Below are 27,867 nucleotides of genomic sequence, written 5' to 3'. Positions count from 1 at the left end.
ACGTTTTGCATTTTTTTTTTTTTTTTTTTTGTATATGGTGAAAAAGTCTTTCTAACGGTATTTATTCATTTATTTTTTATTTTTTTAAACAATGTTATATAACCAAGCCCCCGCTTTAGAATTTAAATCTTAAAGTTCCACTTATTATAATCAAAAGAAAGAGTAAAATTAAAAGAAAATATCAACAATTTTAATGCGATATTTCATATTATTGCAGCACAACTGGTGGGGGTGGAACAAATAACACACAAACATTAAATATAGGGTTATTAGGAGTTATGCATAGGCCTATATATGTGTAAGACTGACAACAAGCGCTTACGATAAGTTACATTGAAAACAGAGCAAAGTCATGCAACCAAAGGATCCTCGCGCCCTCTGCTGGCATCAGAGCTAAATGAGAACAATGTTACTAATAACTTGCAACCCGTGGCAGATCAAGTCATAAAGTGACCAGAGAAAGAAATGTGGCCTTGGATGAAAATAATCTGTTTAATACACATCTTACTTAAAGGCAAATCTGAATAAGCGAACTACAATAATAAACAGAAAGTGGTCTGGTTCCCTCTTCACAAGCGAATACAGAAGATTTTTTCTCGATTTAAAAAGCAATGAATGAGGCACTTCAGTATTCCGCAGCTGCAGTGTTTCCACAGCCATCTTTCTCCTTCCCTTTATCATTGCAGGATTTCTTTGCAGCTGTACCACAGTTTGCCGTGAAAAACTCCCTCATGCGTTTCAAAGTGTTTCTGTGCTTCTCTTGTTCAGTCTCTGTCTCTGGCATTCTGCTTGGATCTTTGCTGCTTGAGTGATTCAGAAGAGAAGGATGGAGACTCTTCCCAAAAGATTCATTCAGCTGTTGCTGGAAAGATTGTTTAAGTTTGACAACCATGTTTTTCTTCTGTAGAAATAACAAAAATAGCATGTTGTTATTGTATAACATTCAATGCAAGGATTATTAAGTATGACTTTGCAGAAGCTTAGCAGTGATCGGCTGAATGGCAGTGATTTACCTCAGAGTTCATCATCAAGATGTCAAAAAGAGTCCAAACGTCTGACACCAGCTCAGCAACAGTCCGATAAGGCGGCTTCCGTTTCCCCAGGAGTCGGCCGAGTATTATATCAAATTCGGCTGTTTTTGAGTGATTTTTTAAAACAAAGCATAGCTCATAAGGTCATTTTAAATCTGGATCTAATTATTTATTCGAAAACACATTCAAATGTGACGCAAACAACAAAACCATGTGGTGTGACAAAGACAGAAGCATTCAGGCAAAATAAGGAAATGACTGAAGACTGTCATGAATGTGTATCAAGGTCAATAAGTCTATTAATATATCTAATAATTTGCCTATGAAATAGCAAAGTTAGTTCAGGTTGTAAAATATCATGTGGTACATTATAATTATGAATAAATAATTGAATTATTACACATAGTTTTTACATCCATATATATTAAGTATCATAACATTTACTTTAAAAAAATGACAATTTCTTTTTTTTTTTTAAATGTGTAAAATAAGATGTAAACACTCTTAATGAACACTTAATGAAAATGTGTTTTCAAATTGATAGTTACACCACATGATTTTTTCATTAAATTTAAAGTTGTTGAAAATGGTATAAAAGTTTTTTTTTTTTTTTTAAACAGCATGAATACAAATAGTGTATTTCTAAAAACATAGCAACAAGCTAAATTGAACACATATATACCTTGTACATTCTTATTTGTCATTAACCATTCAATAAACTGTCTGGAATAATAATATTATTGGAATATAATCAGTATTTGTGACTATTTTCACATTTTAATATATAAAAAAAAAAAAGTAAATTGTGAACTAAAGAAGCTCAAGCTATGCTAAATCCAACATGCACTGTGTATTTACCTTGGTGGCGCTGAAGAGCAGGCTTTTGTTCTCATCACACAGGAGACCAAAGACAAGCTTCTCACACTTCTGAACAGAATGGATGACATTATATTGATGTGACTTTATATCATTTTAGGACAAGAGATAAAAGATGTGGCATGACACTATACTAAACTACAATGCTCTCCTAAAATATCCTTTTAAAAAGTGTAACTATGAATGTAGATTGTTTCAGGCTGGTGGTGTCTCACTCTTTGATCTTCCAGACTCAGACTAGGTGTCCTCATCTCCTCACTGCCATACACAACCGTCTCATTTACATCCTGACATAGCAAACACACCCAATCCTTACTGCAAGAGAAAAGAAATATACCAAGACTCAAATAGTGGACAAAGAAACCAGTTATTGTTCTTAAATGCGCAAGCTTATAGATACTCCAAAATCAAGAATTACAGTACAGTGTGATAAAATGTTAGTTTCCAATGGTCTCACCAAGGTTTTGTGAGGATTTGTGGGATGTGACAGTCATAGTGAAAAGCACAGCCACATTTTGCACACAGAAGTGGAGCTCCTGCAGACAGACACACGGCACAGAACTCTACATCAGATGCCGGGGAGCTGTCGCTGTCTTGGGATACAGAGCAAGAAGAGGATCTAGATGGTAATGGATCTTCATGCCATCTCCACACCTGGTAAACCTGGGGAAGAACATGGCACAATTGATAATAGCTCTGGTGCTAACATGGCTTTATACTAACAAGGGTCATATGTACTCAGGTCTTTCCAGCTCTAAGTGTCCTGTCCTTACCTGTCCGCCCCGGGATTCCTGTACTAAGATGTGACCTGTGGAGGCATCTGTAGTAAGGTGGAACTCTGGGAGTGGCTGTCCACTTGGAGGCAGAGAGATGGGCAGACACTCAAGAGAAACACGTAGAGACCTATTCGACAGAAAATAGACTTCTTTCAAAACCTTTTGGACAGTAGTGTAAATAGTATTAACACTTAATACTGTTAATAATATTATTAATAGTTATTACAAACATTATTTGTGACATAAATGAGGTTAATAATTCATGCGATGCAGGAAGGATGCAAATAAGCACTATAGATTCCACTATGAAGAAGGTCTTCAACCAATACTATACTATATACTATATCCTGAGTGCACCTCTTGAGTTGTTTGATTTGTCTTCTGAAGTGTTCCACCGTTACTAAAAGAGAGAGAGAGGAGAAAAAAAAAGAAATGAGTCAGGAAAACAAACATACTTCAGACAACTCTTTTGAGAAGAAAATCACCTGCAGGTTCTTTGTCTTCTTTTTTGTCTTCTTTTTTTGCCTCCCTGTAGTCAGAAGCACTTTGGACAGTCTTGAAATGAGTTGTCCTCTGGTAGGAAAAGAAAGCTTTTGAATGAAACACAGATCTCTGACATACAACTCTCCATACTTCTATCTGTAAGAATCAAACATTCACCAACCTCCCCATCAAGGTCTTCTGATGTGCTACAAGGAGTTGAATCGGCTGGAGGTGTGGTGTTCAGATTGTCTTTTGACCTGACAGGTATGCATGTTGCCTCTACAAGCTGACGGAAAGTTGTCGGCATGCCAACGCTCCAGTGTTTTGGTCCAGAGTAGTTCTTGGTTGATGACTGATCGTCTAGAGGTTGTCTTGAACATTTCTCTGTGATGGTGGAGGGAGAATCCTGGTGAATGTCGGATGGGCCAGAGGAGTGGGCAGGATCTGGTGAAGGTTCTTTGGGAGCTGTCTCTGACACAAGGGAGGTGGGCAAGATGCTCTCCAGATGATCCGTATCAGTGAAATTCGTGCTGCTCACATCTGCATCCTGATCACAGGCAGAATCAGCCAAGGCCTTGACTGGGACGTTAATGCTATTGTAAGTGCTGCTCTTACTCCAGAGGGTGCCGTTGCCACTAATGGGAGCAGAAGGCACTGGGTTTACAGGAAGTAAAGAACCACTAGCTGTGCTTGGGATAGCATTAGAAATTGTACTGGTGGGATCTGGTGCACAAGGGTCCTGGGGACAATGATTCATCCTACCACTGGAGGCTTCAGTAAAGTGGACATTAGAGACTGCAGTAGCGTCATTTAAAGAAAGTGCATTTACAGTTGAAAGGACAGTTAAGGGAATATTGGGTTGCACAGAAAAAGAATGTCCAGGCCCCAGGAAATTGGTTTGTATTGGATGGGTCAGTATGAGTGTTTGGTTGCAAATTGGTAAAGAATGGGTTAGTATGGTTGATTGGTTGTTGGCTGATATTGGTTGAATTAATACAGGCATTTGGTTGTTGGCTGGTATTGGATGAGTTTGTAGGGGTGTTTGGTTGTTGGCTGATATTGGTTGAATTAATACAGGCATTTGGTTGTTGGCTGGCATTGGATGAGGCGGTGTGAGTGTTTGGTCACTGGCTGGTATTGGATAAGTTGGTACAGGTGTTTGGTTGTTGATTGGCATCTGATGAATTAGTAGGGGTGTTTGGTTGTTGGCGGGCAATGGATGAGTTGTTTTAGGTGTCTGGTTGTTGACTGAAATCGGTTGTTTTTGGTTATTGACTGGCATCTGATGAGTTAGTAGGGGTGCTTGGTTGTTGGATAGTATTGGGTGAATTGGTATGGGTGTTTGGCTGTCGACGGGCATTGTATGAGTTAGTACAGGTGTTTGGTTGTTAGCTGGCACGAGTGTTTGGTTGTTGGCTGGTATCGGATGAGTTGTTACAGGTGTTTGGTTGTTGACTGGAATTGGTTGTTTTTGGCTGTTAACTGGCAATGGGCGGGTGAGTATGCGTGTTTGAGAGACCTGCATTGTAGGGCAATAGGTCTTCCTACATTTGGCTGACTCAGAGATATTGTTTATTTGAGATGCTGTGCAGTTCATGAATGGAAGACGAGGCTGAGAATAAACAGACGGAGAATATTGAGGAAAATATGGGTTCGATGAGGGACTGTAAGCATGCTTGGATTGCTCAGACATGACTTCGTGGGACTGGACTTGTAAAGATGGTGAGGATGATGAACTCTGAAGGTCTGAAGAGGATCGTTTAGATGGATTCAGTTGGGATGAGGCAACATCGTTACATGCAGAGTGGGCCTGGTTCATTTGCACAATCTGAGAGGAGGCACAGGGATGCAGTTCAGAGCCGTTGAGAACATATTCACCCTGAACCTGTGCATCAACACTTGAGGAAGTGGGTGCAGGATGAACATCAGTGGCAGTTAGAGGAGAATTTGGATTTGAGCTTTTCACAGACACAGACTCTAACTGAGTGGAATCAGTTCTCTGAGTGGTAAATGGGACAAGAACCTTTCTTATCCTCAAAAATCCTGGGCAAAAAAAGATATTAAAGCAAGGAAACAATGTTAAATTAATAGATTTTTATAAAACGTAGATACATTTTTCTAGTAAAAAAAAAAGTTTTATTTTACCAAATTTCATGATGTGCTGACAGAGTTCATTCTGAATCTGAAGGTGCAGTTCAATCATGGTCTCAGGGGTGTATGCCTTCTGGGACAGAAGCTTTTTCCCCTGGGTCTCAATCTGAGTAAGAAACACAAAAAATATAGCAGGGGGCTAAACAAAAATTTAGAATCTGAATGACTGCAAGTTTTAGTCACAAATATGGTAATAGAGTAACAACACATGAAAGATATTAATATACAAATGTATGACCCTCACCTTAAAACATATGATGTAGCTAATATTATGTTAAACAATATCAATAAATCTGGGGGGGTCTTAATTAGTATGAATGTATTATGTAATACAATGTATTATGATATGTATATGATATATAAGCAATAAGCAAAAAATAGAACAGCTTACCCTTTTTGTGTGGACCAGGAGGCCGTGGCCCTCTGTGCATAGGATCTTGTCAATAAAAGCTGCTATGTACTCCTGACAGCCTTCCAACTTGTTCAGAGATGTCTTCTTCTCCAACAAACACCCCACCTCCTCTGCAAATAATGCTAATATAAAACATTTAAAAATTAATCAACGGTTACAGGCTTGAGGTTCCTGAACAGAATTGGAGATAAATAACAAGGAAGTCATACAAAGGAAATGCTGAGTGCTTTCAGGTAATGCTAAAGTATGTGGGTGTTTCTCAGGGAGAGTTGATACCAAACAGAAAGAGTAAAAGATTGTTTTTTATGATGTGATGGAAATTCTTTGATGGAGAGTTTAGAGAATGTGCTCCAATACAAACCTTTTAATGCATTTACTACACAGAGCCGTTGTTCACTGACAAGCTGTGCAAAATATGATCGTAGTTTTGCGCAGCTTGTCAGTGAACAACGGCTCTGTGTAGTAAATCCTGCTCCATGTGACACGCATGTGTAGAGATTTACCGCTGATTACAGAACCGGCTTTACTGATGAGATGTGCATTAATATCATGCCAATATTTACCATGCATCCCTATGTATGAAATTTGAATGCTTCTTTTATTTGTTTTGCTTAATTCCTGTTTCATATTCTTAACAGTTATATGCTAAAAATGAAATCCAAAATGTTTAAATGTATTTTGCCCTGAACTAGGAAGGTCAAAAGTACATCTAACAACAACCATAAATGGATTTTGTAAAAATGTATACTATAACTAAATCTGTTTTATGAAGTAGTCTAGAGAAATTATCTGCCTAGATGAGCGTAACCAGTCAAAATGAAGAAAACCATGCAGCTCATGTAACCATGCCATTTTTATATATTCTGCAAAGTATAAATAGGTGTGCATTTTTCTGTTGGTCAAACTTTAAAGTAAAGTTTTGTCAAGTTATGATAAAAGAGACTGGAGCTTCATACTGTAATGATGGAGATCGAATACACATTCTAGAAATTTATGAAGTATGCCAAATATTTACAATTTACCTTTCCACTGAAATATTAAAATCAAGTACAGCATGCTTCAGTAAATGAGGATTATTGAGTTCTAAATGCTTACCTCTATCACCTTTAACATCTGTGTAGCTTTCAGAACCAGAGCCTGATAAATGGAGTGGACTACCTGTGTCAACATCTTCTTTGCTGCTGCTTTAATTTTTTCAATTTCCTGCAATCTAACAAAGATTAAAATATTCTCAATTACACACAAGAGGAAGATAAAACAGGAAATTTCTGTAAAGCAAAACCATTATTATGCAACTTTGGTTGCAATCACATCTGTTAGAAACTGTTATATTTAGTGAGCAATATTTAGTGAGCTATGACAGTCTAAAAAGAATGTTGTTTCTTTTTATTATAATTTATTACGTCTCTTTGTTCAAGTCACAGAATACATTATACAAATAAACATTTCTTTTACAAAGGCATAATAATTTTTCCTAGTAATTATTCACTTTTTGTTCTTTTCCTTTATATATATACCATTTAATTCCCTTTTCCAATATATACAGTATATATATATATATATATATATATATATATATATATATATATATATATATATATATATATATATATATATATATATATATATATATATGCATACAACAACAGAAATAAGAACAAATAATAATAAGATAAATAAATAAGCAAACGAACAAATTAAATAATTCCATGAGGTAAGAGGGAGGTATAAGAAAAGTCATTATTGCTCTTGTGTATATTCCTTTGTTTTATATTATATTCTTTACTTTTAGAGGCGCCCATATATTTCCAAAAAGTACACTTTTAATCTTAATTTCATGTTATCATCTCCATAGAATGTGCTTTGGAAACTATATTTAACCAGTCCAACCCTGGGGATTGTAGCCTTCTCCAAAATTTCATTATTTCTTAAAAGCAATTCTCATTATTCTAAATAAGTAGCATACTGTACGCAAGACTAAGTTTTGTATCTTTATTAAATTCAGTTTCTTAAAACTGTTCAACATTCCATAAATTACTTCTGTCCAGAATTACAAGTATAACAAATATGTGTGTAATGAGCTTTAAACACACCACACATCTTTTTTCTACATCCTAAAGATGCCTGGTTATTCTTACATGATATTTCAGGTGTTATGAAATATCTCATGTTAATTTTCCAAGCATATTCTTGTCAACATGGAGATTTTTTTAATTTCTTTTAAAATTTTGTTTTCAGTCTGCTTCTATTATTCTTCTTTCATATTGTTTAACTCAGCCTCCCATTTTACTTTAAAGTTATGTAAACTCTTAGCTTTAAATTCTTTGAATATTTTATTTATTCGTCCTATTAAATTATATACTTTAGAACATTTACAACTTTGATTACAAACCACAGATTGCCTATAAATTCGGCCAACTACCAGTGACATGTCCAGACTGCAATCAAGGCAAAAATAAAATAAAACATTTGTAGTGTATTTCAGCCTTCACCAATTTTTCTTAAAGGGACAGTCCAAACTGATAATCTGAATCAATAGTGTTACTGTAAATAAGTGAGACATGCAAAATGTCCAGAGCAGCGGGTCCCCAGGACTGGAATTGAGAACCAGTGATTTAAATGGTGTACTGTAGATTTTACCAAGATAATCTGCAAGTCCACATGGCCCCATTCAGTTACCTTGCCTCTAGGAGCAGCAGGCTGCTGATGACCGTCTCTTTCTGTTGTCTGATGGAGTCCAACAAACTCTGCAGCTGCTGTCTCTGCAATCCCACAGCTTCCTCCTGCTGCACAAAACTGACACATAGATGGACATGTAAAAACACAGACATAGAGACTGTGATAAGGTACTGTTGGGGAGGAATATCAAAATATATAAAATATTTTTGGTCTAACTCCTCCAAATATCACAAAGTTTGACAGCTAAGCAAATAGGGAAACAATAACCCAAAATGCAAAAAAATGCCCATGCACTGATCTGAGTGAGTTGATATGGACTTTACCTGTGGCCCCTATGAGTGATCAGCTGACAGTCCTTACAGGTGAGCTCTTCACAAACAAGACAGAAGAACCTCAAGCTCTCCTGAGTGTGTGAGGGACAGCGTCTTCTCTGTGTCCAACCTGAACAAAACAAACAACAGAACAGATCTGATAATGCACAGAATCACAGAAGTTTATAGTGTAAGAGAAAATATTATTTTCTCTATGTATATCAATGCCACTGCTTATGCATGATGAATTTTGTTAATCTTACATAAACTACAGAGATTTCCTTGATTTTTGACATATATACATATATATGTGTAAATCATTATTTTTAATGTATGTATTTAAAACAAATGTTCTACCATAATTGTTCATTAATAAATTGTTTTTGATGAAGGGATTAGAGAAGGGGGACAAAAGTAATTGTTTCAGGTTTAAACTACAAATGTTGTAAAAAAAAAAAAAAAAAAAACAAGAACTTGTGTACGATGCCTCAATCTATAGTCAAGGTCAGTAGATCTGGGAAGAGTCTAAGGAGTCAAATAAAAAGTTTCAATTAAAAAATATTTACATACATCAGGTGAGCATATTTTGGGATGTTTAGGGAAGACCAATATGGATGAAGATCAGAAAGTGTACATATAGGATAAAAGGAATAGAACACCTTGTGATAATCTGTTCATTTTGATTATCCAATCTACTTTGAAGGCCTTTGTTCAATGCTAAATGAATTTGCATGATTTTACTGACAAATTCTCTGTTTTGCTTAGAGCCTATCTCGTAGCTCTCTGAGGTATTTTGGTTGTAAGGGAAACTACCCTGGATAACGATTTAAGACAAATACATTTTATTTCATAATTTTACCATTGAGTGGTCTGACTTTAATTTTACAGGTGAATGTCCACCACAATAGCAGTGTTAGTCTGAAGTGTGCAGGGACTTTAAGTCTAACCTGTAGGTGGTTTTTTGGGTGTGACTTCATGGTCACGGGTCACTTTTACCCTACGATGAGCAGATGTACAGTCCAAACACAGGGCCTCCTCACACTGGACACACCATCCACTAACCTCACTCTCTTCACACCCGCCACACTGAAAAGATTCAATTAACATTTTGCATTAAGATTTACAATGGAAGACAAAGAGGAAATGCCTCCTTTATGTCAGTGCTGGAATTAAGGGCTTTTTATCGTTCTTTGTGTGAAAGGCCCTTTATATAACTTAGCAAAATATTCTGCAAAAAGAGTAAGGACTGAACTGAATGTACCATTTTATTCAAAACATTCTCCATAATCTGTGCATTCTTACCTTGGGAATATTGTTATTGTTAGACGTGTCTTCAAAAATGGCACATTCTGTGACCTCAGACAAGCAAAAGGATTGTGCACATAATGGACAATCTAGATGAAGAAAGAAACAAAAGCCTCAGACACACGGTAAAATTTTATAATAACTTTCATTTATAAATCATTAACAAACGTTATACAATGCTTAACAGATCATTAGTTAATATATTCACATAGCTAGAAATATGAGATAATGTTCTTGTTAATGTTTAATAATGAACTTACTAATCATTACCTAATGCCTAACTTATGATTATTTAATGTAAACTGAAATGCTTTCAAAAATGTTTTTAAACTTTCAGTTGATCTCCATTTGTTGGTCTTTGTTTGTTGTGTAGACCTCTATTTACACATCTTAACAAATAATCTATTAATTATGTGTTCATGTTTTTGCAGTATCCAGTCTAAGGTGGAAACTATTCATCTTTTGCAAATGTTTACTAATCATCAATACCTTTATGAACAGTCATCTCCATGACAAAATGTGTCCCGAAAGACCTGAATTTACCCTATTCACACCTCATACCTTTTAATACTTTTAATAATTTTATAACATCTGTTTAAATCATTTGTAGATGTTCATTAAGTGCTTGATCATATGGAATTGAAAGTTTAATGACATTCATAAGTGTTTTTAACTTTTGTTTGAACATTATCTAATGTTTAGTAAGTTTATTAGCAAACATTAACAAGCACATTATCTCACGTTTCTAGCTCTTTGAATATATATTAACTTATGATCCATTAAGCATTATATAATGTTTGTTAATGATTTATTATAAAGTGTTACCAAGTATGTTAAATGTTTTTTACTTTACACCTTGTTTGCTTGACAATTTTATTAACCAAACTGAACTGATTTTAACAAATCACATTTCTTTCAGCAAAGGGATGAACTGTGGTATCTTTAACGTTAATGCAAATTATATCCAAAATGACAAAAAAAAAACTTATTAATAAAATCTCATCAAAATGACATGTGCTTCCATTTGGTTTTATTGAAAGCAAGTTATATATTCCATATGTAAACATGACACTAATTTCGTCGTGACATCAAAGAAACGCAGCGTTTCTATTTTTCAGGCACTGTACGGTGGCCACTTAAAAAAAAGCTATTTCTCGTCGAAACTTCCTGTATCGATAGGAAATGCGTCAATAAGCTGCGGGTTTTTTTTTTTTTTTAGATCATTACTGTGCATTCATAAAATGTTATTAAACGTTACAAATTTCACTAAAATACTGTTATTTAAAAACAGTGCAATGTTTTAGTAGGTACGTTAGATAAGAAAAACTTTATATCGGGGCTAGTTGTAACTCTTCATCTGGTCCCGGACATTAACTTTAAGACCCCTTATGTAGATAATCGTAGGGACTACACAGTCAATTAAACCCGCGCGATCTTAAAAACGCGATTTTAAAAACGTCACGTGCAGAGTTGACTTCAACTAGCGCCCCATTAGAACCAGTCAAACTGTGAACAGTACCAGCGAGTTCTCACCTTGTGTGGCACCATCTGTGCAGATCTTCGTAAGGCACGTATTGCAAACTATATGCAGGCAAGGCAGAAGTCTAGGGTCCGCAGAAGAGTTTAGGTGTACTTTGCAAACAGTGCAGCGTCCGCAAACAGTTTTTTGTAAAACCGGGTGAGGCGACGCTGGACGCCCTGTTTGGTGAGGGGTAAACATCTGTTTCTTGAGAATAACGTAATGTAATCACGTATCTTGATACGCCTCACGGGAAACTCACCGCGTTACGCTTATTATTTTATGAAGCATTCGTGGAGCTAACGGTAAGCCGTTGGATCATGCAGTTCCTAGTAGTGATGTTCGGTTCTTGAACGAATCGTTCTTTTGAACCGGTTCACAAATCGAATTGAATCAAACTTTAGTTCCGGGTTGATAACGCAGGACGCACGACCGAAGTAGCACTTCCGACTCGTAAATAACCGAATGAGCCTTAACCGACTGTCGAAGTTTGCCGAGGATTGCCGAGGATTCTGACGATTGAGTTGCACTGCGTGTGTATCACCGAGGATTTGAACGAGCCTGATACTTAAAGTTTCTTTATAACAAACATAACATAGGCTTCTGCAGCTTATGAATCGTTTTATTAAAAAACCCTGAATTTTTATTAAAAATTGGAAAACCTGAATTCTAGCACGGTTTATTCTGCATGCAGATCATATTTTATGTTGTAAATGAAATCAATGAGTTTATAAAACAGGTTTATTCTTTCTTTATACTTTAGACATGTAGAACATATCCGCGTTTGTGCATCAGTGTCTGTAATGTGTGCTTTAGGTGCGAAACTTTTACGAATCTTAAGTTGTAGGTTAGTCAATACTGGTCAGTAGTATCTGAGATAATCTGACATAAAGGATCCGCGAATGAAACTGACCAATGACACCATTAACTTAAGGGAATGAAAGGCAATATTCAGTTTTGTGCATTCACACAAATACATTTACATTTACATTTAGTCATTTAGCAGACGCTTTTATCCAAATCGACGTACAAATGAGGACAATGGAAGCAATCAAAAACAACAAAAGAGCAATGATATATAAGTGCTATAACAAGTCTCAGTTAGCCTAAACGCAGTGTACGTAGCAAGGGCTTTTAAATAATATAATAAATAAAAAGAAAACAGATAGAATAGAAAAAGAATAGAGCAAGCTAGTGTTAGAGGTCTTTTTTTTATAATTGTATAATAAATGAAAAGAAAATAGGTAAGTTAGCTAGTTAGAATTTTTTTTTTTTTTAAATAGAATTAGAATAGTGAGTGCAAAAGTTAGAGGGTCAAATAAAGATGGAAGAGATGAGTTTTAAGCCGATTCTTGAAGATGGCTAAGGACTCAGATGCTCGGATTGAGTTGGGCAGGTCATTCCACCAGGAGGGAACATTTAATTTAAAAGTCCGTAATAAATAACTTTTTATTTGAATGTTTCAATATGTTTTGACACAAATGACTTTATCTGAATGTTTCATTGATACAACATGTCACTGAGTTGTTAGAAAAGAAACGCGTAGTAGTGATATCATTGCTTGGTGACGCCAGGAACCGATGAATCGGCTTTTTGAACCGGTTCAATGAGCCGAACTGTCCGAAAAGAGCCGATTCGCGGAAAAGAATCGGACTTTGCATCACTAGTTCCTAAAACTTTTCTGTTGGAGGGGCGGGTACTCATGGAATATTCATTAGTTCATCATATAGTGGGCGTGTCCTTCTAGCAAAACGAAGCGGATGGAACCGCAACGTAAGATATGCTATACAGTAACTTAGATAGCTACTATTGGCCATTTCACAATTTTTGTAGATTATTTCGTTTTAGTTTCTGTTTAATTCTTTTCACGTATTGTTTTTGAACGTTTCTTTGTGTTTTCAATTTGTGAGTATATTTTTAGGATAGCACTTTCCATGTCAGCACCATGTCCAAGTCAAAGTATTTATGGCTTGTAGCTTTATGAATAGAAAAATGCTGAAGTTGTACCAGTGGATTGATGGTGTCTTGCTTCAGCTTGATTTAAAAAAAAATGAAATATTTGTTATTTTAGAAGTTTTGTACATTTAAAAAACATCAACAAATCATTTACATCCACTTGGTATTTTAAATCTATATTAAATGTTACAAACTCCATAAAACTGTGATATACTGTAAGGAGTTGGTACTAACATTTCCAATGCTTTTACTTTGTCAGAAGGACACACCCACAATAGGGTAGACTGATGAATATTCAAGCATGCTCCACCCAGTGAAATAGAAAACCTGAGGAATCCCATATATTTGTAGCCTTGTACAAGCCTTGTGGAGTGGAATCTGTTTTTAATGTCCTGGAAGGAGTGGGTGGATTTCCATGAAGAGATAAGTCTGTGTGCCTACTTGTCTTTGGGGGAGTGCATAGATTAGAAACTAATATGAGAAACTAATTCTTAAATGTATGTTTAATACATTTAGGGACAGGTAACTGCAGAAATCTAAGGTGTTTTGATACAAGTTCTTGACATAGAAGACTCACTTGTGGTTGTTCTTGTTTAGTTCACCCAAAAATGAAAATTTGCTAAAAATTTCCTCAACCTCAGGCCATCCAAGTTGTAGGTTAGTTTGTTTCTTCATTGGAACAGATTTGGAGAAATTTAGTATTACATCAATTGCTCACTAATGGATACTCTGCTGTAGTCAATATAAAATTCCATTTGTGAATACTGAATATTATTGAAAATTAAGATTAATGTGCCAAAGACTTGAAGTGAGAAGCTGCATGTTTGTAACAAATCCATCATTCGGATGTTTTAACCATAGTTATGTATGTATGTATATATATGTGTATGTGTATATATATATATAAATGTTATAAAAACATCATATGTCTATGGTAAATCACCTGGATTTGACCCTTTTTTTATAATTGATTTAGGTGGCTAAATAATGTCTTTTTCCTTATGTGCTTTCATACCTAAAGTGCTTGAACCCCGGTAATTGCTGCTTGCAGCTTTTTTATTTTTCATGGTTTTTTATTATAATATATATATATGCTTTTGACTTGTTTGTACATAGTGTCAAACTGAATATTTCATGAAAATCACCCACAAGGTGGTACTTTTATACTATTATAAATATGCTTACATTTTTTTCTTATAACGTGTATATAAATAAATATAAAACAATATAAAAATAACTATTATTTACATTTAGTCATTAAGCAGACAATTTGTCCAAAGCGACTTACAAATGAGAACAACAGAAGCAATCAAGACCAACAAAGGGCAATAATATGGAAGTGCTGTGACAAGTCTCAGTTAGCCTAAGGCAGTACACATATTTACATATCCCCAAGCAAGCAATGCCACCAAGTATTGCTGCTTTAAGTTAAGGGTTGCACTTGCACAGACGACTCTGTGCTGGTTTGTATTGGCTGCCTCCAGTTATCCCTTTGTTTTGCTTCCAGCTAATGGACTTGCTACCAGGACTTGCCCTGCAAGATGCTAAAGCCAATGGAATGGTGAACAGGGACTCCCATGTCAGTCTGCCAGACGCAAAGACAGCAGGGTGGCCATAACAGGAGTTGTTTTCTGATATTAATCATGTTTTACTTCATGACCTGAAAAAAAATAAATAAATCAGCTAAAATAGTGAGTAATGATCAAACTGGAAAAGAAAAAAAAAACATTTAGCTAATCTTATTGTTTATCTTATATATTATGACAGCTAAGGCATGCTTTATTGCTGTTTCTCTCTATCAGTCATCGAATTAACATTTAAGACATTTAGGACCTGGACTTTGAGGGTTTCTTCTGAAAAAAGTTACTGAAGTCTTACTAAATTACTCTCTGTTGTTGTGCTGTGGAGAAAAGTCTCCTCTGTCTTGCAAAATAATGCTCAGAAGGCCATAAGTTCCAGAAGTCAAAATTAGACTTTATTGCAAAAAGACAACAAAGCCGAGATGCCTGCAAACATCTTAATCTGTCTCTGACATCTTTATACAGTTTCTCTATCGGTCACTGTCAAATGAGTATTCAGACCATTCTTTGATACGTCATTCCTAGTATTTTCCACACTTGTTTATTCATTTTCAAAACAGTTCTTTCATTATAGAAAACCACCTGCTAGTCTGTTTTCCAAAAGAACTTCTCTTATCTACCACTTTCCAGGTGCCCAAAGTTGAGGAGGCATATACATTTTAGGATTTTAAAGAGCTGTTAGATTTTAATATATGATATAGTTTTACACACATTATACATTTCTGCTCTTTCTCATCCTGTAACATCTCCCATCTCCGGTTCTTCCTTCTCTATTCTCTATTCATAAGCGCAGTCATGTAGGCCATAAGGCATACACAGTCAGTCAGTTTGGCCTTGAGGCTTTCAAAATGCACCTGGCTCTCAAATGTGGCAGAATAGATTACACAAACATACAAGCAACTTCTTAAAATATTTTATATAGGATAAATATAATATTTCATCAGTTACAGGTATGTAGTTTAATGAGACAACATGTACCTATCTTACTCTTCTCTGTGCACACTTTTCGAAGTTCCTGACAGTCATTTAAAAATAAGAAAATGGAGGAAGTAAAAAACGTAAGTGAAACTAGAAATGGTTTTCATATTGTATTTATTTCAAGGAACTAAACCATTGTCTTTCAACTAGTTTGACCAGAAAAGTTCTCATATGCTCAGAGCTGCAGGGCTCTTGTATATCATATGTAGTACAACAGCAGAGTCCAAAGCAGAACACCAAAATGTGCTAAATCAAGCTGACCTTTTAAAATCAGTGGTTAAATAGTGGATATAAATGGATCTTAGAAATGAATGAGGAGCAAAAGACAGGAGAGAACCAAGGTATTCCAAATTTAAGGAACAATAAAGTATCTGCACTCTTAGCATAAAGGTGATTAATGACAAACCATCATCAGTTTCATCAGCATCTTCCAGCTCTTTTCATTTCATAGGCCTACATTTTTAATTCTAAAAAATACAGTTTCTGTTTGAGGTCAGTTTGACCCCAGCAAAAACACATACACTCCATGTCAGCATCAGAAACAATACAATAAAAGAAATAATAATAATAAAAAAACTTTAGCTCTATATATCAAAATCTCAGATTGCCAGACAGTAATTCATCATCTATGAATTATTAAAATATTGGTGTCCAAGACACCATGAGTCCGGGGACTGTAGTGTACACTGTGAGTTTATGAAAGTTTAGCTTAAAATGTGTGATATGAATAAATAGTGCTCATAAATATTTGTTGAGATTCTCAATTGAATGAAATAGAGGTTTAGACTCTGAAACATATTCCCTACATCACAACTTATTACGGTATTAAAAATCCACCCTTATTTGTATACTCTATTCCATTACTTTTATGTTGTATATCTAGGCCTAGGGTCTTTACACAAACATAAGTGATGTAGAATTGTTTGTTATCAAGATTTTTTTAAATTATCATTCAATGTAAATAATCATTAAGTTTCACCTTGATGCTTTTTTTATATATATATATTTTTAATTAAAATGGTCTTGGGACATTTTAACATCAGCGTTAAATAGTAAGTAGATGTATAAAGACCCTCTCCATCAATTTTTTAGAGCGCTTTCATTACACCTGTAAACTTCAAAGATCATTCAGACTGAGAAACCTTTAACACATATTTAATAGTATCAACACAGATAATCACATTTTGTTACCAAAAAGTTAACTACAGTACAGAATATGTGGTGTCATGTCTCTATTTCCCTCTACAATATATTTTGCTCACATTATCTCTTTTGCAATGCATGTCAGTCTGCACAAACAGACTTGTGGCCCACAGTTAAATCAAATATGATCACAGTTGTCACATCAAACACATAAAGAATTTCCAGTTTTATATGCATGTAAAAGAAAAGATTGGGCAGGTTGAACGTGACCTGACGTGACACAATAATACAAAAAACCTGCAGCACCAGAACAAATGAGGAAGCAAATTAGCCACTAGATCGTACTGGCCAGGCAGGTGTGGCTCAGGTTACACAGATGAAAGAGATTACTCACGGGCTGTGTCGTAAGGGCTTGTTGGGTATTTTTTCAGGAAGTTCTATAACAATGCTTAATTATGATAAGACCTCAGCGAATATACCAAAGAAACCAACAGAGTGACATGTACAGTATTGCGGAGGGTGATGGGAAATAGAAGCTGCTGATTTGATGTGTTTTCTCAGGGCTGTCGTGGACACCTACGTAATGTTGATCGGTCTTGTTTGCTCAGGGCCGGTCTTACATCAGACTACATTTCACGCATTTCACTTGTTTCTCTTTGCTCAGCAATCCAAACTGAGCAGTGGCCAGAGAATCAACCAACTGCCAAAAATCCTTGAATGCGACACCCTTGCCCTCTTCCACATTCAGCTCCGTCAGGAGTTTGTTGAGTCCTTCCTGGTCCCCTGCTGTCTGGAAGAGAATAGAGGGTGTGGGAAACTTAACAAAAATTATGATGATAATTTCTCATATTTATTTGAAGTGTAATTTTGGTCTGTCCTAGACAAAATGGCATCAGTCCAGCTAACAAAAATATGTTCTAAAAATTTTAAGTTTTTGCCAATATTCTGAGAATGTTCTCTGTTTGCTGGGAAGTAGCTTTTAGGTTGATATTATAATGGGTTTTGAGAGACTGAAATGTACTTAAGCAGTGTCACGGTTGGATTGTAGGTACTGACTTACCTTCACCATGGTGGGCAGCTCTTTGGAGATCATGCTCTGGAACTCCTGGGCTGTGAGCGTGTCAGCATTAGTAGGAGATGCTGAATGGAAGTTTGTGACCAAGGTGTTTATGGCCAATTCTAGATCTGTGTACTACAGAGTGAGCATAGTTTCAGACTCAAGCACAGCTGAAAATAAACATCCCTCATTGACAGAAACCACCCTTCGACACATAACGGCAAGGCTTTGTTGCATTCCTCATGAAATTCTCCGTTTATCAGTTGGGAGCTGTAGAGACCTGTTACTACCTCTATCTAGGCTACTCTTAGAATACATTCCTGTGCTGGACTATTTAGCATGACTGACATCTACTTTGGGCGTTGGTCACAAAAAACAAAACAAACAAAAAAGCTAATTAAAAGTAAAATCGTTTTTTATTTTTTTTATTCTTGCACGACTGCGATTAATCCACATTGACCAAATTAAGAATACAAATCAGTTTTTTTTTTGTTGTTGTCAACGTAAATACATGTAATTCATTTTCTGCATTTACATCGAAGGGAAATTATAACGAAAAATAAAATATACTGGTGAAATATAGCTACAAGTGGACCTTGTAAGTAAACGAATCTAAAACATAAACTTTTTAAATACAGCAAAAACAAAAGCTTACCTGTGTGGCCATTGGGCTTGTTTTGTCCCATGCGGATGCGGAAACTAGAGCAGGTGAAGTGAAGTGACGGTATTTCATCACCTCACCAGCGGTGCCTCGCGCCTCCGACCCGCCCACTGTTCACGCGCACGCGAGTGATGTCCACGCTTTTATAGTATTGAGTAACACGATACTGAGTTTATAAGGGAATATGTCGTGAACAGAATATTTGTTAATTTGCGATACACGCAGAGATTGACTGGTATTTCTGAGTTTAATGTAATAAAAGATGGAAATAGTTTAAATATTTGTTTTACGGTGAAGAAACTGCAGCTCATACTCAACATTCCTCCGACAACCATGTTCATGTAAATACAGTGTAACCAGACCAACCGCATTCTGACAGATGTGATGAGATTACATGAGATAACATTGGAACATTTTTTGTAGTTTCATCATGTATGCCTCTGTTGGTGTAACAGAACAGATTTATATTCAACACCAAAGAATCTGAGAGCATACAGCAGCTTTGGCCTTAAACTCGGTTATTAACCTCGACATTTTGATGTTGTTGATCTATGAGAAATATGTGACAAAGCTGCTCAGTTACTCTGGACACCTGATCATTACTCTTGCTCTTTATGCTCTGGCCAGGCTAAGGTGATGTTATAGCCGTCTCCCATAAACTGGCTTGCTCCTCATCACTGGAGTCTCTGAAACTCACACATGTAAGTATTTATGTGTAGAACTTTTCTGTACATTTCCAAAATGGCAAAATAAAAGCTAATCAGAATAATGATCTAACTGAAATTAATGTGTTCATTTGAGCTGTATGTAGTATATGCAAAATCTGTTTTCCTCCATTAATATAATTCTGTTTCCTTAGTAATAATTCTATAATATATATGCCCTCAACACCTTGAAAAGAATATGCCAGGTTAAATACAAGCTGCAGATTCCACAAACTAGACTGTTTCGTCCTCGTTGAAAAAAGTGTGCTTAGAGAGTAGTGACAGTGTCTTTGTTGGTGTTATAGCTACCACAGATGTTGTCGATAGAGCTTAACTTGTATTCATTCCAAAAATGTTTTTTAAAGTGTCTGTCATTGTTCTGTCATGTGACATACAGCTCTTGGTCCTCGTGGAATGTGAGGGGTGCCATACAGATAGCACAGAGCTTCCCCATCAGTCTGAAGCACAGCGAGCAGTAATGGCCTGTCAAAGGAAATCATTTTGTCCAGCAGGTTGGTCTAGCAGTCTGTTTCTTTTTGCCAGTTATAGATGTTCTGATATCAGTCCTTTCTCTAGAGCAAGAAAACCAACCTGCGCAGCGAATACAGGGCAAAGCAGCTGTACTTCCCCTCAGCCACAGAGATAGCTATATATGTTTTCGAGAAGAGAATAATTTATCCAGCAAGTGTGTTATAGTGATTTTTATTTTTTATTTTTATAAAGGTTCATACTTACTGTTTGGCCAATGTTTGTTTAATGTCATCATGTTGCTGGTCTGCCCTGTTTCATTTTACAGCCTTCAGTAGGGCTTTTCCTCAAAAACCCTGTTGGGTGAGAATATGCCTGTGGAGGAACTGGATTCTCTTTTGCAACATGCACACATGTAGTATACACTAATTTTCTCTTACTTTAAGAATTGAATGAATGTTGATAATGAATTCATAATAAAAGCAAACTGAAAATAAACTAGTTCAGTTCATTGTCCCTTTACAAGCCAAACCTGTACACATAAGTCTTTGTCCTCCATGAGGCATAATACTCTTTATAGATCAAATTTTAAAATTAAGAAGGTCTCAGGGTGACCAGCATAGTCAATAATTGGCAAATAATTTACATTTATGAATCTTTTGAATAAATGAATATTTTGTTTTCTTACTTTCTCTCTTTCTCTCTTTCTACGTGGCACACACAAACCTCTGTAAACGTTTGACGTAGCCACCAGCAAGCCATAACCAAATGAAAGTTAAATGTTTGCATACATCTATTGTTTTTGCTATCATTGAGTTACGATAACTAGTGCAGTTGTACAATATAAAAAATAAATACATAAAAAATAAAAAAGCTAAAAACTAAAATATTTTTTTTAAAACGACAGTAGTTGAATTTTAGTTAAGGTTTCAGTACAATTATCTTAAACACACTTTGAGTTGACACAGACATCATTAGCACATTAGTGAATTTGTATTAGTATTTGTGGTCGTGGCTGTGGTAAGTTCTATTTGTTGTTCCAGTCTTGACCACTAGGAGTCACTGTACATCAATAGACATCTAGACCGACAGTACAAAGGTTTTTTTTTTGTACAAATGTCTAATGATACTTGTACCAATGAGCATAAGACATTTCTTGCTAAGCACAGTGATGGTTCCTTTCTGCAGGATGTCAAATGAGGCTGCAATGTCCCTAAAGATATCTGAGGCATAACCAGATCCATTCACTTGTACTGCAACCACTACAGGAGCTGGAGCAGGAAAAAAATAAATAATTAAAATGGTAAAATATCTAAAAGATATGGCAGAACATGCTAGATGGTTAACAAATATATAGAAAGTAAGCAAATCATTAACATATTATTACTATTTTATTTGAATGTAAAATGTTTAAATAAGGTAGCCTATTGGAATGTGAAAATAAGAGTGAAAGTGCTAATATAATAAGTTACATTTTTCAGTGGCATACAGTATTAGTGAAATTGTGGAATGCAACAAAGAAAAACATGCATTGAAACCATGCTGTGATTTTCACTTTGTGTACCTTTGGGTCACGATTTCACCCTGGGCCTGGTGGTGTGCCAGCTCAAACACCCAGAACACCATGAGGTCAACAGCTATCAGTATCACAATCATGACCATATACCTGAGCAAAGACAACATCTGACCTGCTATAGTCCATCTCTCTCTCTCACAGTCAGATACAGAGAGCCTGAAGAAGACATTAGAGGCAGAGTCATTATTAGTCAGTCTAGGACTTATTAGCCAGCAGATGTGTGTCTCTGTGGACCTGGTGAAGTTGAATTCTACAGTTTAATATCTTTGGGAGTATCACTGGGGGCTCTAGATCAGTAGTTTTAAACTTGCTTCACACAGATTGGTCGATCCAACACGGTACCAAAAATGTACAAAATCATACAAAATGTCCTAAAAATAAAATATGGAAATTTATCAATATTGCAATGGACTGCATAGGCTCAAACAATATGCAAAATTGTTAATATGACATAGACTAAATGGAAAACATTGACAATTTAGGTTTCTAAATGTCATTTTCAGTTATTTTGAGTAGCCATGGTCTCTGAACAAAATGCAGTTATTTCATAATTTTATTGTTGTTGTTTTTTTACTGTATATTTGATCCAATGCAGCCTTTGTGGGCATGAGACTTCATTCAAAACTTACTGACCCCGAACATTTGAACAGAGGTTCCGCAGGTTAATACAGCTATGTACTGTAGAGTTTGACATAAATTAGTTGTTGTTGTTTCCTAAAACAAACATTCAGATTTGTGTTCAGTTCAGTGTTTTAGTGCAGATTAATACAGCAGTTTAACTTTTTGACATGTTGTCTCTCTGAGTGTGAAACACTTTCCCTGTTCTCTGGTAGTTGTTGACCTTTCCCTTTTGAACTTTTTCTCATCTTTCCTTGTTAATCTCTCCTCTCTCAGTTCAGGGTCCTCCTCCACATTTTTGAACCTCTCAGCCTCTTTCAGCTCTGTTTCACTTCCTTTCTTCCTTCCTTTTGACCTCTCACCCCACACCATCTATCTGCTAATGGACACATGTACACAACAATTAACCCTCTGGGGTTCTTCATTTAGGAGTCACACTCAGGACCTTCAAGGTCAAAAGTGACCGGACCCCTGAAATCAAATATTTTTCCCCCCAGTAAAATCAATGTAATATATTTTTATTCAATAATATTTTTTCTTTTGAATTTTTAGAGAACTTTATGGTATTAATTAATATTTATGCAATAATTAGGCCTATGATCTATTTTTTCCCATTGAAAATAATATATTTTTTAATATATGCAATTTTCATTATTTTTCAATTAATGCTGTATTTCAGGTTAAAATAGAGACTAGGCCTTTAAAATCCATTTTTTAAGTCAGATTGGTGCCTCCTGGTGGGAGTAGTGAGCAATAATTTCATGCAATACCATTTTACATTTTGGACCCAATGTCTCCCCTTTATTTGATCCATTGATTTCATTTCACATATTCTCAATTTTCTCTGTTACAGTGTTACATTACTCTATGTGTGTGTGTGTGTGTGTGTGTGTGTGTGTGTGTGTGTGTGTGTGTGTGTGTGTGTGTGTGTGTGTCCGCGCGCGCACATGCCTGTGTGTTCAAGAGAGAAACACAGTGTGAGACTTTTGCATTTTGGATCCAATGTCTCCCCATTTTTTTGATTCATTGATTTTATTCCACATATTCTCAATTTTCCCTGTTACAGTCTCATATTTCTCTCTCTCTCTCTCTCTCTGTGTGTCTATTTTGCAATCTTGATGGCTTACAGTCTCATGCTTTCATGCTTTCATTGCTGTGTGCTTTTTTTCTTACTTTGTGGTTAAATAATTGATTTTATTTCACACATTTTCCAAAATTAGCTTTTACAGTGACACACATTCATTTGTTTGTGTATGTTTATGTGTGTATAAGTGTGTGTGTGTGAGTGTGTTTGTCTGTTTTGCACTCTTGATGTTTTAGAGATTCACCCCTTCACTGTTGTGTACTTTTTTTAGGCATCGTGGCTGATTTGTAGATTGTACGCACAAAAAAATCTCTGTATTTTCATATTTTTGCCAACTTCCCATTCATTTCCTATGGCGGTCACTTTTGACCGCGAAGACCCTGAGTGTGACTGTTTTTTTTACGACCACTTAGCCTTGTCAAATCCTGTCCCCAATTTTTTTGTGTGTTCATATACCAAGTACCATAAAAGTCACAAAGTTTCATACCATTCTGATGAAGCTACGATTTTTAAATTTTTTTATTGTAAAACTTTTCGGTCAGAAGTGACCGAAGAACCACAGAGGGTATACACTTACAGGGCCTGATGTAGGTGAGAGTTTCTCTGTGGCTGAGGGGAAGTACAGCTGCTTTGCCCTGTCTGGAGCACTTCCTGTCCAGCTCAATAAACTGGTCAGTTATGAAGATGTTTTCAAAGTTATCGTTATGAAGGTCTTGATTTTTGTACAGAATGGCCCTGTTCACAAATGCATAAAAAACATTTATTTTCCACAATAGAGCTGTTCGGTCATGATGTCAATCTGTAGGCCAACCTGGAGGAGTAAAATTGTACTGTATATATTAACAAAATTATTAATAATAATATTAATTATCAATATTATTATTATAGTTTTTTTTTCCTAAACAGAACGAGAGAACCCATGGCTCAAAAATCCTCATTCTCTTCCAGTTTTCTGAACTCAAAACTGAACAGCTCCATTCAATTTTGACTAAAAATATAAACAAATATACGTTTAAGAGTTCTATGTCAGTTCTGACATGGTGAATATGTCTCAATGTCTGTGACTATTTACTGTGGTTTGTTGTCTTTAACAGGAAGTACATACTGGAGATACATGAAGAGAAGCAGGAAGAAACCCAACTATGCCTGTAGAAGTTTGAGCTCCTGGAGGAGGCCCAGCTCCTCTGAAACCTCCTCCATGATCTCCTGAGCAGCATCCTGCATGGACTGACTGTTGTTTAGAAGCAGGTCAAAGTTGTTGGAGGTATAAATGTTGTATTCAAATTCCTTTTTAATTCGATTAAAGGCTGCATTGGTTGCTATGGGTAACAACAACAAAATGGCAATAACTAAACAATAAGCTTCTTTCAGAGTAACTAAATAAGTTTTAAAAGCGTTAAGAATCACTCAGTACTGTTTAAAGTAGGAATCTCAGAGGAGCTGTACTTACGAAAAGCCAAAGCATTCTTCACTTGGTCAGCAATATATGATGGTAAGATGCAGAACAGCTGTCCCACTGCCGGAAAAGCCCATTAAATCAAACAATAAGCATTAATTAAAAAATAACATTTGTGCAAACTGACTTAAAAAATATTTTTAGTAATGACATGCAGTTTTCAGTTTATTATTCAGAAGTGCATTAGGCTGAACAGAAGATTTCTGTTCCATAAGGCTGTAATCAATTATTTTAGAGCTGATTCTATAGAGTCCATGTTTAAGTTTGCTGTCAGATCATGATCATCCTGTTGAGGAATGTGCAACATATGTACACATGGGAACACGACCACCCCTCTTCACACTGTAACATTTAGGGTACTTAAACGTGACAAACTGTTCCCACAGGAGCAAATATCATCATTAAACTATATATCGAGCAGACTTTGTACTCTGTGTCACAGGAAAGAATTCTGCAATGGCAGAATAGACATAATATACCAAATATAATAAAACCAAACCAATGTGACGCAGAAAATAAACAGGATACTGTAAATTACAGTAAGGAATCATTGCGTTGTGGCTGTACGGTTTCCTATAAGAGTGTAATGAAAGGGCTTTCAAGGGACTAATCATATACCAGAGATGCACAGCGTGCGAGCTCACAGAAAGACTGGAATCCATCCAGGAAACACAGAGAGCAGCTAGATGCAGTTCTCATGGGCCTCATCAGCAACTGCCTAGTGCACTTCTGATATGGCAGACCCAGCTTGTCATTACACACATCACCAATATTCGCCAAGAACTGCTGTACATTTCTTAGAGTACGAGCTGAAAAGGAAACAGAGGGACTTCAAACATGACTAAACCTCAAACCTCAGTAAATAAATTAAAGACAAAAAAAAAAAATGGCGGGTTTGCCCAGTCATTATTGGAATTTTGAGTGATTGATTCACCCACCAATAAACAAAGATGTTTTCAGGATTTCAAAACGAAATATGTACAACACTACTGTAATTTTGATTACCTAATTCACATGGATTTTAAGATTTAGAATTAAATTGGAAAGAAAATAGATCTGTGTGTGTGTGTGTGTGTGTGTGTGTGTGTGTGTGTGTGTGTGTGTGTGTGTGTGTGTGTGTGTGTGTGTGTGTGTGTGTGAATATTTGATATTTATTTAGTATATTGAATAATATTGATTTCTGGACTATCCCTTTAAGTTATTATGATGTGAATTTCAAAATAATTTCTCTACTTTGTTTTATCAGATGTTGGTGTTTTTGAAAGAGGTGTGTTGGTGATATCTTTAACATGATGCTCTTGCAGATAGACTCAAGCCGCAGGAGCTGTTGTGTTTGACTTATGGAAAAGTTATGTGCTGCAGATCACACTGTCTGCAGCCCATTCAACATTTTCCATCGTGTTACTCACTGGGCCTTGGATAACAAAGGCACAGATGAGGAAAAGAAGGAAATTTTTACCCCGACTGAAAGACAAAGAAAGAGATGTACTGAGTGTTATGCCTGGAATTACCTCTCTTGAAAACTGTGAAGTAATAGACTATTGATAAACAGATGATTTAACAGCAGTTTAAAGTTAATTCAGAGGAGATTAAAGAGAGACTGGGGCTAGGTTGTCACACGAGGAAGGACTGTATCTCAGTATCTGTAAGGTTTTGAAAAGTCCAATCAATGCTTGTGTTGTGAGTTGGTTCTAAGCACCTAGTTTTAAATACCAAAATCCATACTCATATCATATTTATTGTATAGGTGTTAAGTAAACAAATGAAGAATAAAACTACACTGGCATACATTCAGAGGAGAGGTGACTTTACTACACATTTGAACTAAAATGTTGTTGTCAGTTCAAGTGAATATTCCTAAGTGTCCATATCTTACATTAACTTCACGTTCATTCATATTATTGTGTGTTATCTTTTAATTTTTTTTCTGTTTCATTAATTTTTGTGTTTCTTAGTGTGTTTAATGGCAGGTTCCAATGTGACAGCATGAACCTCAGTTCAGAAGCTGAAGTATGTTCAATAAACATGAAAAAATACTATAGTAATTTATAGTAAATACTACGGTGTTTTTGAACCATACTATAGTAAAGTGTATACTGAAGACTATATATTATAGTATTTACAAAAATTTGTAAAGCTTACTGTAGTATTAACTATAGTAAACTGATGAACTGTAATAAATACTGTAGTATACTTTAGTTTTTACTACAGTAAACTGTAATGTATTGTAGTATAATATACCATATAGTTGTACAAAACTTGGTACAGTATTGGGTAAAGTAATTTGTTTATATTACTATAGTTGTTATATTACCACAGAAACTATAGAATTAACACAACAAATTCATTCAAGTACTTTACTATAGTATGGTTCAAAAACACTAGTATTTACTATAAATTACTATAGTATTTTTTCATGTGGGCTGTATCGTTTTTTCTTCCTTTTTTCTTTCAAAAATAACCCACAACTAGCCCCAGTGTCCCGTATCTGCAAAAAATATTAAGATGATTTCTGAAGAATAGTGTGACACTGACTGGAGAAATGGCTGCTGAAAATTCAGCTTTGCCATCACAGGAATAAATTACAGTTTGAAAAATATATTAAAATAGAAAACAGTTACAAGTACAATTTTAATTTGTAATAATATTTCACAATATTACTGTTTTTACTGTATTTTCATCAAATAAATGTAGCCTTTGTGTGCATAGGATACTTCTTTCAAATACATAAAAAATGAACTAAAAAACAAAAACTATTTTGTTTTTGTATACTTTATAATTTTAAGAATACACTTTAAAAATCTAAAATTGATAGAATGTTCATCATCTAAAACCCATCCGAAAGTGACTGTCATTGTGATATTTACATACTGAATTCCAATGGGTATTTTCCTTGCATCTGTTTGCATAGTCTTTCTTGCATCTACACTTTGCATCATTTATGTTCTTCCTTGTGTGTGTGTTTATGTGTGTATAGAATGTTTGCCCCAGCCACATGCTCTGAGCCAGTCAAACTACTTGTGGATCTTCATTCCCCTTTTAC

At 35.6% G+C, this 27,867-nt stretch overlaps 2 protein-coding genes and 1 pseudogene across 2 annotated transcripts; all 3 read right to left on the bottom strand.

Moving 5' to 3' along the window:
• Window positions 1-473: 473 nt before the first annotated feature.
• On the bottom strand, window positions 474-11,974 carry LOC109066414 (transcription intermediary factor 1-alpha-like). The gene is made up of 17 exons (XM_042772634.1): window positions 11,558-11,974; window positions 10,022-10,113; window positions 9,667-9,805; window positions 8,732-8,849; window positions 8,409-8,525; window positions 6,825-6,939; window positions 5,709-5,852; window positions 5,312-5,423; window positions 3,348-5,209; window positions 3,169-3,256; window positions 3,041-3,083; window positions 2,681-2,810; window positions 2,365-2,570; window positions 2,123-2,222; window positions 1,890-1,958; window positions 1,014-1,148; window positions 474-901 (listed from the first exon to the last, which is right to left on the bottom strand). Exons 1-17 carry the CDS (start codon window positions 11,742-11,744, stop codon window positions 626-628), a joined length of 3,933 nt encoding a protein of 1,310 aa, XP_042628568.1. The 5' UTR covers window positions 11,745-11,974; the 3' UTR covers window positions 474-625.
• Window positions 11,975-17,196: 5,222 nt separating this feature from the next.
• Window positions 17,197-19,069, bottom strand: LOC109066413 (protein S100-A12-like). The gene is made up of 3 exons (XM_019083438.2): window positions 18,913-19,069; window positions 18,261-18,392; window positions 17,197-17,990 (listed from the first exon to the last, which is right to left on the bottom strand). The coding sequence occupies exons 1-3, from the start codon at window positions 18,988-18,990 to the stop codon at window positions 17,817-17,819; spliced, it is 384 nt and encodes a 127-aa protein (XP_018938983.2). The 5' UTR covers window positions 18,991-19,069; the 3' UTR covers window positions 17,197-17,816.
• Window positions 19,070-20,609: 1,540 nt separating this feature from the next.
• Window positions 20,610-26,221, bottom strand: LOC109066412 (annotated as a pseudogene).
• Window positions 26,222-27,867: the final 1,646 nt, after the last annotated feature.

This window comes from Cyprinus carpio, chromosome A16 (genome assembly GCF_018340385.1).
Source record: "Cyprinus carpio isolate SPL01 chromosome A16, ASM1834038v1, whole genome shotgun sequence".
NCBI classification, from domain to species: Eukaryota; Metazoa; Chordata; class Actinopteri; order Cypriniformes; family Cyprinidae; genus Cyprinus; species Cyprinus carpio.
This window is presented reverse-complemented; position numbering and strand designations above follow the sequence as displayed.